Source organism: Halyomorpha halys, unplaced genomic scaffold (genome assembly GCF_000696795.3).
Source record: "Halyomorpha halys isolate HHAL.00 unplaced genomic scaffold, Hhal_1.1 Scaffold1145.1, whole genome shotgun sequence".
NCBI lineage: Eukaryota > Metazoa > Arthropoda > Insecta > Hemiptera > Pentatomidae > Halyomorpha > Halyomorpha halys.
In genome coordinates, this window is record NW_027108389.1 from 107,158 (window position 1) to 123,752 (window position 16,595).

Sequence of the window (16,595 nt, forward strand, 5' to 3'; positions counted from 1 at the left end):
GGGGTGAAATAAACGCCTTTTATCTCCTCTTAGGCTCTTGTACTATTATTATAACTCACAATGTGAGCTTCTCCTAAGATAGCCTTTAATTCTCTGTTATGTCTCAGTCTCCGTGTGCCTTATTCCTAAGACGGTTCGAGTATTTGCTGGATCACATTCGGTTGAAATTAGTAAAGTGTAAAACTTATCACTTTTCACAAATAATTCATAATTTGTATGCATATTTTACAGATCGTAGAAGTGTTGTGGATCTACCATAGGTCATAAGGGACGTGACGACCGTTTTGGGTGCAGGTCAAGGGTGCTCGGTTCGGAACATTGTGGGTTCGATTCCCGCCTGGAGCAGTTTTTCATTTTTCGGCGGTCCCGAAAATGAGTATTGACACTCGCACCTTAGTACATGGTGGCAACTCAGATAGCCGTCAGGGATTATCAAAAACGACTACAAAGCCCACTTGCCGGACTTCCCCCCACCCAGTAACATAGGTCATAATTCCATCTATTGACAAGAATGATTATAAGCTTTATGTCTTCTTGAATATTATTTTCAGAGTTAAATACGGTGTCGAGACATACAAAGACATGGACAAACCTCTTTCGTATAGGTTTTTTCCGTTCTTTTTTCGGTTGGCTCAAAAAACAATGTAGATCTTTGGCCACGCCTGCAAATCTTGAGTTACTGCTTTCCAGCTCTTTATCATCTTTATCTATCCTTCTAGTTTTTGGCCTCCTACTTGGTCTCTTGCTAACAATACTGGCATTCATTGTTTAGAGGCGTCCTGATGGATTACTTCGTGAAACATGTCCCTCCCATATTAACCTCCTTGCCTTTATATTATGAGATTCTGAATGAGCGGTATCGGCAAAAAGTTCACTGTAAGTTCGTCTCCTACATGGGTAAAGACTCTAATTCCGCTCTTGTAATTGTACATAAGATTCTTCGTCGAAATCTCTCGATTCTGCTTTCTAGTGTACCCGTTAGACCCAGGTCTCACAGCCGTATATCAGAGCTGGCCTTATCATGGCATTGTCACCTGAGAAAATAATAAGGCCCTGTTTGCGCTTGTTATATGCTGGTCTATCTCAGTTCGTTAATCATTTTCTGATGTTATTGTGGAGCCGATCTATTAGAAACTATCTACATTCGGAAACGATTTTCCCATCCTGTTTATCCCATTAACAAAACTAAACACGACAAGCAAAAATAGCACCTAAGATATAACTCTCTAACAATTAAAAATATTTATAAAATAACATTATGAAGATAAAAAAAAAAAAAGTCTCGCAGATAATGGATTCAATTGTGGATTTAGATACGTGTTTGGAATTTTAAACATCACCTAATGACACAATAATACAGAATAAATTACGTAATATCACAAACATAGTGTACATAGTCGCAATCACAGATTAACGCCTTTGCTAAAGGGAACTTTTTTTTTCTTTATTTAGTTTATTCACAACTGTAAAATTATTTTTACAACCAGCGAATGAGATGTAGAGAGAGAAAAAAAATAATAAATAATAATAATAATAATAAAATGTCATGAAGGCATGAAGGTTAAGGTCATCCAATGATGCCTCTCCATTAAAATTGAAATTTAAAAATCAATTTAAGAGGTCCCTATTCCAGCTCCTTCGTAAAAGTCTAGTGTTGATAGTCCTTGAATTAGAGGGTTAGTGTGTGTTGGAAGTGCTTCGTGAAACCGTTTATATAATGGTTTAATGGTTGTTTGTACGTAGGGAGTTCGTAAGTCTTTGTGTAAGTTCTTGTTACTGATGTAGGGGGGAGCGCTACTGATCAGTCTTAGTAATTTTATTTCTTAGTCTCTTTACCACTGATTTTTTTGTAGGCTACTTTGAAGCGCTTTTTATGAAGGAGTCCATCCTGGGTACCAAGAGCGCTGAAGATTATAAAGAGCAGGACGTATCGATGCACACAGTGTAGAATTCAAAGAGCCTAGCCGAAAACCCCTCTCATGGTTGACCTCCCAGGTTCCAGATCCGAGCGTCATCGAGCTATTCTGCAGGTTGGCATGAATTAAGCGGGTCCTCTAATGATAAAAGCGTCACAGCGCCGGAAGGCTACTATCGACAAGGCCTACTTCTGTATATTCGTGTTTATGGCCACCAAAGCCATCCACTAAGAATTGGTTTCATCCCTGACCGCTGATGCTATTCTCGTCGCTTTGGACCGTTTCGTGGTCTCACTCATTCCTCATCCGGGGCACCAAATTTTTACATCGGGACCTGTTAAATAAATGTATTTAAATTAGTGTGGAAGGTGGAGGGTTTAAATAATGAAACATTTTAACCTTTATTAATGGGCACATATATTTTCTTTTAATAAAAGTATAATGCCCAGGAATGGCAGATCGTGTTAGTGTGTTAATTTAATAAAAATTATTATAATGTTAAATATCTTAGTGCCTGTTGGAAGTTTCGTTGTCGCAGTTACTTCTGCGTCTGATTGGAGCTTCCCTTATCCAGGTTGAGTGGTGGGCGAATTGGCGAAATCCATGGATATCAGATATGTATATTCGTGAAACGTTCCTTTTCTCTCAGAGGCTGTACAGCATATCATCGGCTCTGACTAGGTAGAAGGGCCAAGCCAGGTCCTACCTTGCATGCTGCATTGATAATTTAGGGTGCACGCGGCAAGGGGTGGCATCATAAAATGAGACCCCCGAACCTGACTTTATATAAAATCAAAAAATTACGAGAAAATCGGATTATGTAAATCCGACAATAAAAATGAATTTTCATCATGACTAACTGCCATTTTGAAACAAGGAAGAATTAATTCCCATTCGTAATAAAGGTTGAGTGATGCGCGTACAACATCAAAAATTTAAATAATACATAAAAGGAGTCGAAATTTTTAAAATTAACGTTTGATCGACCACTATACCTATCCAAAGTACTAAGGAAGAACCGGTAAATTTTCAATTTAAGAAAAACTTTTTTTTTATCATTCCTATTTCATCCACTCAACGTTTTAAATTGTCAAGACGATGAGTCTATCTTTTTCTTTAAATTTAAAAAAATATATATGGATGGGCCACTTCATCTGAAAACACCTTTTATTTATAATAAGTGATATATTTATCTAGAGTTGTTTAGATAAGATAAGAGGTTTATGTTTTAGCCAGTTCCTAAGACTTTGATAAAATATTGGATTTATTACGTGATAAGTCATCTAAAAAAAAAAGAAGAAAAAATTCGATTATTCATTATTTTCGTGCATGGTGTGTCAAGGATTAGTATTTGAAGGTCAGTTAAGGTAAAATATTACACAGGTCAACAAGAAAACAATAGCTTTCCTGTATTTATAATTTAACAATAAAACTTTAATGTAAAGAATGGAATCTTCCATTGCTTAATTTTAACAAATTAAATTCGCTTTTTTTGAAACTAGAACGATATTTCGTATAATTAGATTAATTGTCACTAAATAATTTTAAAACTATGCACCAGGCAGAAAAGAAATTTTGTTTGTTTGTTTTTAAAGGGCGTTTAACAGCCTGGTCATCAACGCCCGTTGGTTGTTGGTTTTGGTAAGGCCTAGTTGTTCCATAGTCATAGCTTTAGAATGGTGTACGGATCCGCACCAGTGGGATTCATTTCCGTGAGATTTGAAATATTATCTAGCTAGGCAATTATAATTTGTTTAATATCGTAACGACTGTGGAAAGGATGATGAAAAGCAGATAAGTAACTACTCTAATTTCAAAAATAAGAAAAGATAAATAAATAATTATAATAATTAAAGACTGATTATTAAGTTAGTCTTATGGATGAATTTTATGACTTTTTCTATTACGGATTCGTCGTTTTTCAACGCAATTTGTTGGAATCCCTAACTGGTTCAGAGTTAATTTGTAGTGATTACATTCTTCAAAAAGAATGTTCGTGTTTGACAGTCGCATTACTATGACATTTCGAACATTTTGAAGAGATATCATGTTTCTTGTTATGAGGTGGATGTGTGTCATTCTTATTCTGAGTCGGGTGATCACTACTTCTTCGCGGCGTCTACTTCGGGTTGATGTAATCTAGGACTTCACATCTTTCTTTATAGATTTCAACTTACTGGGTGGACTTTCATCCCACATTGCCTGCCATCTTTTATTAATACATTCCTTTAAAGGGTGAGCAAGTTCCTGTGCAGTTAAGATTGCTGCGATTCTACCTGGGAGGACTAGAGCTTCTCTAGCAGCTTTGTCGGCCGGCTCATTCTCTGTAATACCAACATGCCCGGGGGCCCAGATGAAGTAGACTGATTTATCTATTTGTTTTAGCATTATTACGTATTCATGAATCCATTGAACGAGTGGGTGAACTGAATACAATACAATAATAATGGATTACGATATTATTAATATGGTATATTTGTCATGCAAAAGTAAAGGGCGAATGCTATGGCATTTAGTTCTGTGGTATAAATATTAGATAGATGATGCAGTTTTCTCTTATGGGTTGTGTTTTATGTCACAAAGGCAGATCCTGTTGTGACTTCGAGCCATCTGTATATATAGCGGTATGTACTGGTAGAGTTTGTAGCAGTTATCGGAACTTTTCTTGATATGGATTGTGAAATTTTTTTTATTTTATTTTTATTTATTTATTTAATCCCAAATCGGCCTGGTTAATGTAATAGGTATATATATATTTTTATTGAATTAGGTGAATGACACAAATCTTCCTTGTTTAATAGTAATAATTTATTTCATATAATCGGGAATATCCCCCATCTTCAGGTTGCTGATAAAAATATTTTATATGTAACGTATAATTATCCCGTATTTTGTCATTAGTGCTAATATTGAATAATATTATTGTCATTTAATGAATAAAAAAACTTTTTATACTATTAACAGTTATACATTTTTAGAAGACTAAATACCTTCCTCATACATTATCTTATATTTTTTTAAATAATTTGTTATGGGTTATGGTTAACTATATACAATGTAATAAATAAAAAAAAATTAAGATAAAATAAATATATTAAAATAATAATTTTTAATAAAAGATAAAAGTAAAGTTAATAACAATAACAATGGCATTTATGGAATTAACAAAATAAATAGTTTACGTCTAATGGAAAAATAAATAAATAAAGTGAATTTAAGAATAAGATGAAGTGACAATAACAAAACTGATAAATACAGAATTTATAAAAGAATGTCCTGCAGCCTGGGCTTCAGTCTTTGGGTTGAGGTTGGGTTTCCCAGTTGTAGGTTACTGCTCCCTAAACTGTAGGTAACTGGGAGTGGAACTCCATGAAACTTTTTTTCATATAATCCTGTATTGTCCCAGGACACAAGGGAATCACATGTAATGAAAAAACTGACCAGCTTGCTAGAAACGGGGCTGAGCACCTCCTATAGGACCAGAACCATTCCTAGGCTTCTCTGAAGGGCATCAGAGAAAAGTAGTTCTTGACTGGACATGGAAGAATCCCGGTGAGGAGTGGAGGGACTGTATAGGGCTGAGACAGGCCAAGGTTTTAATAACTAAATCCTCTACTTCTAAAACTAAGAGGCTGCTAGGCCTAAACAGAAATGAACTCCGATTATTAATAGGAGTCCTGACAGGTCACTTCAGACTTAAAAGACATCTTAAGATATGTGGAGAAGTCCATAATGAAACTTCCTGCTTATGTGGACAGGCCCCAGAGACTGCCATACATTACATAGCAGATTGTGGTAGGTATGCGTCACTAAGATACAGGCTATTAGGCTCTAACAGAATTACAGGAAATGAGGCTTTATCTACAGATTGGGGGTCCCTTTTGAATTTCATCAGAAAGTCGAAAAGGTTCGAAATAGAGGAATAAGATATATTAAAGCGCCATTCCTTTTGGTTTGTCTTGGGGATGGCAAAAAGGACCAATAGGCCCACTTAGACTGATTCCCCCCCACCATCACCAGTACTAGTACCAGTAATCCTGTGTTTATTTTTATCAATTTACAAACCAAGGAGCATCCACTGCAATTCTCACGACTTTATTTTGAAAAGATTGTATTTTGTTTCTTTTCGTAAAGGATACCGCTCCCAGACTTCACAGCCTTAAATCAGCAGTGGCCTGAGAATTAAGTCCGGCAATTGGGCCTATTGGTCATTTTTGCCAACCCTAAAACAGACCAATAGAATAGCTCTTTTATATAACTTTTATTCCTCTATATCGAACCTTTTTGACTCCCTAATGAAGTTTAAAAGGGACACCCAATCTATAGAGGAAGTCTCATCTTCTACGATTCTATCAGAGCCCAGAAACCTATATTTAAGTGACACATACCGGTTACAATCTGCTATTTCATGTTAGGCAGTTTCCGAGGCCCTATCCACATAAGCGGCAGGTTTCATCACGAACTACTCCTCAGATCTTAAGATGTCTTTTAAGTCTGCAATGATCTGTAAGTACTATTTATTAGCATTCGGAGTTCATTTCTGTTTAGGCTTAGCAGCTACTTAGTTTTAGAAGTAGAGGGTTTAGTTATTTGTCTCCTTGCCTGCTATCTTCCATGTCCAGTCCAGTCTTCTTTTCGCTAATGCCTTTTAGGAATGCTTAGGAATGGTTCTGGCTCCATTAAAGAGTGCTCTCTCTCACCTAGGTTTGAGTTACTTTGATGTAAATTTTATATGCTAAAACTAATAAAATTTGCTACACGTTGAAAACAAACTGTGCTCGGTACGAAGATTACTTTATAAGATACAGCTTATAATCGTAACAAGAAAGTAATCATGTGGAACGAATTTGAAGTATATTTAATTAACTTTTATTTTAGCCCATGAGAGAATATTTTGGATTGATAGTTACCTCGTGATGGCAGAGATTAAAATACTGGATTCAGAACTTTGAGAGTAAAACATTATAAAAATGTCTCTCAAGGGCTTAAATCAGTATAGCTTATTTACGGAATAGGTTTCATTTTTTTTTTTTTTTGCTGTCAATAGTAGTCAAATATTAAGCTATATATTTGTAATATCATACATATATGTAATGTATTAATGTAAGTAAGTTAATTAACAAGGTAGGTAGGTGCAAAATCAACTATATTTCAAGATTATTTTATTTAATTTTTTTTAACCTGGTGTCTCTTCATTTCTATGAAACGAAATAGCCTTTTATTGATGCAATAAATTAAAATCATTACAAAATGCAATAAACATTCAAAGAAAATAGAGAGAAATTTTATATATATAATAGTTGACAAAACATTAACTTCTATCAATTTTCTTTCCATCCTTCTGTACCTTTCCTGCATAGGCCTTCCCTTTCCGGAGAATAGTCAGCACTTCCCGGGGTGACTAGCCCTATTGGGAGGCGAACTCTTTCTATTTCTTCTACATCCCTGTTCCTAGCAGCTCTCCACCAGTGGAGTTTTGCAATCCTCTTAAACATATTGGTCCATCTTTTCTTTTGACGTCCTTTTTTTTCTTTTAAGGTCGTATGGAGTGGCAAATATGCCATTCTGTGGCAATATTTGACCATCTGTCATCTTCACATCGAAAGAGATGCCCTGCTCATTTCTATTTGCTCAATCTTGTCATCTTCAGTGAGTCAGTGAGTCCTGTTTCTTTCTGGATCTAAGCATTTTTTTATTCGATCTTTTTTCCTCACATTCACAATGGTTCTTCCAATATTATTTTGCCACACTTGTAATTTTTTTTTCTTCATTTGTATGATATGTATCAATTCGCATAATCCATGGAAATTGTATCAGAAACGACTGCCCGAAAACCAATTCGACCACAGACTGGTTCCTTGATGTCTAATACATGAAAAGTTAGTGGAAATTTTCGGTTTTAGAGATATAATATTGTTTTCATTTCTGCATGAATGAAAAAGCTTTCCTATTTTCGGTTGAGAAAAATAAAATAAAAACTTGTTTAGTTTATATTTTTATTTGTCATTTTTTGCTTTATAAGGAGCCTTAGGGCCGGTCCAATATCAAAGAGAAATATTATTTTAAATATAAATAATCAGTTTTAATCCTACAACCAAAGTTCCAAAGGATGTTTTTGGAAAAACTTTATTCATATAATTGATTTTGATTCACCAAATGATCATATCTGCCCGTATTTTTCTTAGTTCCACATAATTTATTTATTATATTACAATTAGAATTAGCTATGTATGTGTGTGCTTAGTAATAGATAGCATTGGATCCTTATTTTTATCTTATTCTTGTTTTATGCTCATTATTATATTAATTCATTAATTGTAAATTTGGAGCTTTATTATTCACTTCAAAATCCTTTCAGTTCTTTTTATTAAATTATTAGTTGCATTGTATTGCACTTATCTAGCTTAAAAACTGTAATATTTACATTTCACTTATGTCTATCATTTTTATGTGTTATTTTGACACCGAACCATAAATTTTGTCATCTGGTCGGACCATTATTACTGGTTATTCGATGTAATTTTTGAAATGAATAAAATAAATAAATAAAATATTCTTTTTAGAAATAGATACTTTTCTTTATTCCTTCTTTATTCATTATGCTATCAGACCAAAGTTTAGGGCTCTCCTGTTCACCATTAAGTTCTTCTTTGTGATCATTTATAGACATGTGTCATCTTAACTGAAACTTATTTTTTATCTATTTTTTTTTCACTGATATTTGGATATAATGAAAAAAGGATTATTTTAAAGACAAAAATTAAGAAACAATACTAATGAAAAAATAAAAATGAAGATTAAAAAATAGGAATTCAGTTTAGAAAATATTTTTAAAAAAATAGTTTATATTGAGATGATATATGTCCACAAATTAATAGTAAGACCTTGATAATGGGCAGAAGAGCCCGAAACGTTGCTCTGATAGCATAACGATTAAAGAAGTAGAAAAAGGTATAAATTCCTGAAGAGGAAAAGAATATTGAACATTGTATTTTTTTTTAATTTACTGGTGTATGTTTTCCTCACCCACCTGAGGGATTAAAGATGTTCAACTTTTAGAAAAAAGTCTGCAATTAATACACTTTTTTATAAATCAAGTTGAGATTTCTTTTAGGATTGGTATAGATTTTGTTTTGACTGACCCTAAAAAAGTGATTTTTTTTTTTACATAGAAAAGAAGGTTTACTAAATAGAAGTGTAGTAGCACTTCACAGATCCGAATGGTGGACGAAACTACTTGAGGCCTTACCTCTTCATTAATTAATTTATTTTATTTTATTTAAAGGTACAAAATACTTTAGCGCACTTGCTCAACCTCCACTACCAGTGATGCGGCGAGAGGGATGCGCTGGGATCTCTTGAGCTCTGCTCTATCCCTCACACGTGGGGGATAGAGTGGGCTCAGGGATCCTCAGGTCGATTGTGTAAATATTGTATATATTATTTATCATTATGTTTTTTTATTTATTTATTTTTCATACAGATAGTTTCATTATCTTCATCTTGCCTATTCTTTTGTTTGTATATATTTTAAGATAGTTTTTTTTATTATTATTATTTTTTTAATATTTTTTTCTCTTTTTTTTATTTTATTTTTTTTAATTTTAGTATGTATGAGATCATTCATCACTATTACCTATTGCCCACAACTGTGTGGCAGATTGTAATATCTATCAATAAATAAATCTATCTATCTAAAAAAAAAAAGGTATAAAATAGCAGAAAAAATTAATTTAATTAATCATTAAATAGTTTTCTCTACTATTTTGTACCTTAATTGACCACCACTCTAACTAATTCATAAAGTATCGGCTTCCTAGAAATAAAAGGTTTATTCGAGTTTTTACTATCATTAAACTATTAGTTTTTACTCTAACATGCACCCTACTTTTTCACCATAATGATAAATGTTTTCGTATTTTAATTATTGTAAAATTGTAGTTATTTATTCCCTTTCAATTAATTATATGAGTCAGTAGCAGTTACAGGATGACCAATTCCATAAAATACTATTCTGAATATTTATTTTATTTTTTTTTTACAAATTACAACAAAAATTTAGCATTGCATAAATGGATTGCATTTTAAAGCATTGCATAAAAGCAGTTTGGAAATTACAGAAAAATGCTATATTTCTGTCACACTTTTCCCAAAAGTAAAACGTCAAAACTTGGCAATGAGAAATGTTGATAAACTTTACTTATAATTGTTGAAGTAAGCTGAAAGGCTGCCAGTTATAATACGGATAATGAATGCCTAAAATTTCTATTATGAAACGATAGAGGATTACACTAACTCGAAGTAGATTGTCAAGTAAAATAATTTCTGACACATGTACAAGAGTTTTTATCAATTTATCCAATTTTTAAATGTTTCAGTTGAACGGTGTTCCAAAAAAACTGGTGGACCTCTTCGGCGTGAACTACATCCCAGTAACGGTGTCACAGTGTTACCCCAGCCTCTGCGATTACTGGGTTCTGGAAGAGGTTCTTAATAGCATCTTCTCCGTCCCGGACAACGTCCTCCAGATGTTCGGGCTCAATTACCAGGTCACCGTGTCCATCCAGAAGAACGACTGCTATGTTCTAGACAAGGGACCCTTAGACGCTGCCGAATGGAGTGTGCTGTAAGTTAATCTAATGACTGTTTCATAAAGTTGTAAAACTTCAAAATAAGCTACGGACCCGATCCTCATTAAAACGCGTAAAGCTTATACATGAGTCCACTTTGCTATGCGACAATTTAGAATTACGTTGATGAATAGTTGCAACGTGAATTGCATAAAAAATTTCCAGCTTTTCTAGATAGAAATATTTATTCATTTTATTAATTTTTAATTGAAATTTACAAATTTATAAAAAAAATACAATACGTAAATATGATAAATGTTTGGTACTTGCTCAATCTGCGAGCAGTTTCTTGTCGTTTCAGTCTAGTATGGGGATTCCAAGTCTCTTGTCAAGATAGAGTCTTAAGTAGCGTATATGTCCAAGAGGCTTTAGTGGGCCATTAAAACCATACAGTAGGCCAATAGAAAAGTGGTTTACGACGGAAAGTAAATGTGTTCTGATAGGATTATCAACATAAACAGACTTAATTTTAAATTGTCATATTTTTAAAAATATCTTACTCTGTTTTTCCCGAAATTCTAGAAATTATTCAGAGCAAAAAATAATAGGATGAAATCAAATATTTTTTTTTAGTATTAAACATAAATTGAAACAAATACATAAAATTAAATTCATTTCTTAGATTGTCCTTGGGGAGTGCGGAATAGGCCGAAACGTTTGAAAATTGATATAATTGGGGTATTCATGATCTTTAGTTTAACATGTTAAACCGTGTTAAATTGAAAAATTTACGTTAAATGGAGAAATATTTCCGTCTTTTAACATGTTAAAACGATATAATATATAACATGGAGAATCTGTTAATAGGTCTGCTAAATGGAGAATGACGTCACAGTAGACCAGCTGAGCTTGTCACCGTTTTGTTTGTTATCGTATTAGGTTACTAGCTCGTAGTTTGTCTTTTGATTACGTTAGAATTCTATTGGATGTTTTTAGAAGTAATTAAGTAATGGATGACAATAATATAATAATGTAATGACAGTTATCAATTAGCTCATCTTGATTCTCTTCCTCACAAATAAGATGAAAAACTAGGCACTCAGTAGCCAAACTTCCACACAACTTCTACTTTTCACTTACTTCAGGCATGTTGTAATAAATTACTTTAATCAAAATTTAAAAATAAACAATAACATGAAGTTTTGGAAGGAAAGGGTATAAAACAAATTGCTCAAAATATCCGCTAGAAGCTCTTATGTATTTAATATTTAACATGACTTTAAATAGGGTTGCTCACAATCCTATACTTATAACATTTAACATGGTAAAACATTTTACATTTTACAAAACATCATGAATACCCCTAATACAGAGTGTTTAGACTTAACATGAATACCAATTGATTTATTTAGAAAAGTAAACTTAATGTTTTATTAAGAACACTATAAACAATATGCATAATAGTTGTTGAATGAAATGAATTAATTTCTCAATAGAGCTATTATATATAAATATAAAATGTAACATTTGTTTTTGCTTTAGGGCCATTATAATCTTCATCCTTGCAGTGACTGTTATAGCTACAGCCATAGACTTCTACTATATCGAAGCTCAATCAAGAAATAGACGTAGGTATCGATTTTTTTTTTAATAAATCACTAATTATAATCTTCAAAATATGTTCGATGGAACATGAAATATAATAAAAAATACATAACCAGTTCTTAAAACAAACTTGCAATATTCCTACTTGCCCTTAGCAAAGACCTATACAGAAGAAATAGTTGTGGCATTCTCCCTGTACACTAACGTTAGGAAGCTGCTGGATACGACTGTGCCAAGCGATGCCATGACCGCACTGAATGGCATGAAGTTCTTCAGCATGGCTTGGGTTGTGGTCTCGCACAGGTACAGGTACCTCCCAACAGAACCTCTCTCCAATCTTTTGGAATTTCCAGACGTAAGTTATTTTTAATTTTATCAAAAAACAATATATTAAGAATCGAATGTTATATTATAATATAAAGGAATAATCTAAAATCACGTCTAATTAAGTTTAAAGTCATTTCATTTTATTATCTTTCAAATTAGCATTGATAATGTCCCAACAGGCTTATGGTTTTGGAGAAGTTAAATGGTTTCCATGGAAAAATGCACTGTTAAAAATCTTACAACTTTTACTTGCAATTCTACTTTGAATGTTAATTATTTAATTACTCTTACCAATTGATAACGCGTTTTTTAATATCGTGAAAAAGACCCGCTTTACTATTTACAATATTATAATTATCGAACAATAGAAAATAATAAGGAAAAAATAAGACATAATTATAATTCTGTAATTAAAGAATGAAAGAAATTATAAAAAACACAAATAACGTTTAAATATAAATAATGTAAAGAATTTGTAAAATAAATAACTGACCATAATTTTTTTATAGTAAGGGGCTGCGGTAGCAGCGTGGTAACGCACTAGTCTACCAATCCACAGGTTGTCGGATCGAATCCTGGTCCCACCCGGGATTTTTTCAAGCACAAAATAATGCAAAACTCATAGTACAAGAGCCCAAGAGGATAAAAAAGGCAGTTATCTCACCCCAATTTCTGATTACTTTAATGAAAACTATGTATAACATTCTTGGGTTTCACAAACGTATTCCAGGGATGCAGCAAGTGAACACGGCACCCCTGGATATGCATTCTAAAAATTTACAAAAAGAAAATGGAGTAAAACACTTCCTTTACACCATATTGTCTTTGTTTTTTTACATATTTAACCGCTCTACGGATTATTGCATCAACATTATAATTTTTGTTTTAGCTCGACAAGGGGGCCACAAAAAGAGTTTAGTACAAAAATATCCACAAATTTTTTTAGACCAAGAACAGTACCGTGGCAAAAAACTTTACTATGCTCTCTTTTCTTCTTCAATTTATAATTCCCTAACAAACTAATCATGAGCTATCTCATCATTATCACATGGTGGCGCTGCTGTTAAGCGTTTGAAATAATTATGAAGTGAAAAAAAAAAATTTAAATCGTCCATTTTCTCTGCCAAACACCTTATTATCGAAGAGAAAAAACAATTGAAGTTTTTTCTAAATTTTTTTTTTTTTTTTTAAATGGTTAGGTGCGCCCATCACACTTTCACTCAGCTCTCTAAATACGTCCCCAAGTTTTGTAGACTTGTGGGATCAGTAAGGAAGTGTGAGTAAAAAAAAAAAAAAAACCCTACAATCAAACCGTTTTGGATTTACGTGGTTTTAAAGTTTTGCCACAGGACAAATGAATTGAGAATACAGTTTAGGTCAAAGTATCTAAGTATTCTTTGAGAAGTTTAGAAAAAAAGTGTTCGTATAAAGTTATAAAACTGAAAACGCTTTCTATCAAACCATTTGTTTTTTTAGTGATTAGCCCTCATCCAGTTCCTATAAATGTCAGGTAATTACCAGGATACTCTTGGTTACATGCTTAACATATGTAAAAATCAGAATGGCTACCTCAAATTCCATAAGTGTGAAACCGCGAGAACACCTAGGTTTCTTGTAACTTTATTATTAATAAAGTCGATATTGCAGCAAACCAATGCTTTATATATTTTCTCTTACCATCGCAGGAATTAAAGAAGCTTATGAAAATGTTCTTGCTAAGCGGGCCTCTGGCAGTGGATTCCTTCTTCTTGATATCCGGCCTCCTCAACACCTACACCTTCTGCATTATGAGGGAGAGAAATCGGCGGTACACGCCTTTAGATGTCATCAATGGTTACATACACAGGTTTTTCAGGTAAAATATGTTAAGAAGTTCTTCGCTAAAATTTTTCAGTAAAAGCTTTCTGTTGTGGCAGCTCAGTCACGAATGCTAGAAAGTTGAGAAAAAAAAAATCTATTTCAAAAATATTTAAATTTTTTTTAAATATTTTCTCGCACATTTATCATTAATGTTGACATGACATATTGAGTCAATTTATTATCAAGATGTATATATGTCTCAATTTCACTCAAATTACAACTATAGCGACCTAGTGTCACAGATCTGTAATAATAAATACATGTTTACTTATTTTTGTTCTTCACTGACCGTATCTCAATCATATTCTCCTTATATAGGGAATTTATATTACATTTATAGAGAATCGGGGATCCCTTTAGCCTTGGAGCCCAGGGAAAGTTCCCTCCTTTACCCTCTACGTCCCGATCCCCCAGTGAACAATGTAAAATACACTCATCTCCAACTACCTCCCCAAAAAAATCAATAAAAATTATAAAGAAATAGACTATACTGCATTATAAATTATCGAAAACGTAAAAAAAATAAATTAAAAAAGTATTATCTATACAATATATACACCAAATAAAATTAAATAACAGCTGGTAAACTTATTTATACTAATTAATAAGTAATAATTACTTAAAATTCTTACTTAAAAACTTAAAATTTGTTTCCTTGACTTAGGAAGGCTTTTGACAGTATTATACATTCAGAAATATTTAAGGGACTAAGATTAATAGGAATAGAGAACAAATATATTAATATAATAACAGAGCTTTATAAGGAGATGACAGCATTTATTATGACTGAAAAGAAATGACAAAGCTTTGATATTGAGAGGGGTGTGCGACAGGGCGATCCGCTATTCCCAATTTTGTTTGTTCTTGTGTTGGAGATGATGTTCTGGCGTCTTGGATGGGAAAAAGTAGGCATCAAAATAAATGGAAAATGGCTGAGCAACCTACGTTTTGCTGATGACATTGTGCTCTTTGCAAAAGGCATGGAACAACTGAGAGAAATGATGAAGCAGCTTCTGGCATTGTGTGAAGAGGTTGGTCTTTATCCGAACTACCAGACGAAACTTATGACAAATGGCGTAAAAGAGGAGTGTGAAATTAACAACCATAAGATGGCATATGTTGAAGAGTATATTTATCTGGGTCAGTTAATATCATTCACGGATAGATGAGGAAAAGAGGTCGAGAGGTGATTGGCGGAGGTTGGAAAAAGTTTTGGTCCCTAAGGCATATAATGAAGGGAAAAACAAGTATTATATTAGTATGATCTTAAAAGGCAGGTCTTCGATAGTTGCATTAGCCCAGTGGTCACTTATAGATGCCAAGCATGGTCACTGACTATAGCTCAGGAGAGGAAATTACAGATATGGCAAAATAATATTGGAAGAAACATTGTGAATGTGAGGACCGAATAAAAATGCTTGAATCCAGAAAGAAACAAGACTCACTGACACACTGAAGATGACAAGAATGAACAAATGGAAATGGGCAAGGCATCTCCTTCGATGCGAAGATGACAGATGGTCAAAAATTGCCACAAAATGGACTCCATACATTTGACCTTCAAAGAAGAAGAGGACGTCAAAAGAAAAGATTGAACAATATGTTTAAAAGGATGGCAGGACCACTCTGGTAGGGAGCTGCTAGGGACAGGGATGTCTGGAAGAAGAAATGGAAAGAACTCGCCTCCCAGTAGGGCTGGTCACCCCGGGAAGTGCTGACTATTACTCCCGAAAGGGAAGGCTTATGCAGGAAAGGATACTATAAAGGATAATAAAATTGATAGAAGATAATGTTTTGCCAACTATTATATATGAAAAAAATAGTAAAAAAAAGAATAAGAAAAAAAAGATAAAATAAATAGATAAGAATAATGCTTCAAGAGAAAAGTATAATTAATTAATAACAAAAATAATGATATTTGTAGACTTAACAAAACAAACAATTGCCCTTTAATGGTAAAAAGAAAAAAGTTAATTTGAAAAAGGGACGAGAGAAGAGAAAAAAATAAAATTAAAATAAATAATAACAATAAGTAAAATAAAGGTAGTGTGAATAATGAATTAATAAATATAGAATTTATAACAGAATGTCCTGCAGCAGCCTGGGCTTCAGTCTTCGGGTTGAGGTTGGGTTTCCCAGATTGTTGGATAGATGTGACACTTGCCACGGCCCCCATAGCAAAGCGTATTGCTGACTGGACCCTACAACCAGACACGAGCTCCGACCACCGGGTCATAGCCTTCAGTGTGGTGGAGGAGGAAGGCGGTGCCCCAGAAGTAGAAAAGGGCTTTGTGACCCGATCGGCGAACTGGAGGGC

The 16,595-nt window shown here is 33.4% G+C and overlaps 1 protein-coding gene across 1 annotated transcript in view; it reads left to right on the plus strand.

Moving 5' to 3' along the window:
• LOC106688513 (nose resistant to fluoxetine protein 6) overlaps window positions 1-16,595 on the plus strand; it is a gene marked incomplete at both ends in the record, with an annotated part of 60,772 nt that overhangs the window by 25,640 nt on the left and 18,537 nt on the right. The window contains 4 exon segments of the mRNA XM_014433008.3: window positions 10,295-10,542; window positions 12,029-12,114; window positions 12,247-12,446; window positions 14,104-14,273. Of these exon segments, the coding sequence (XP_014288494.3) occupies window positions 10,295-10,542; window positions 12,029-12,114; window positions 12,247-12,446; window positions 14,104-14,273 (704 nt within the window).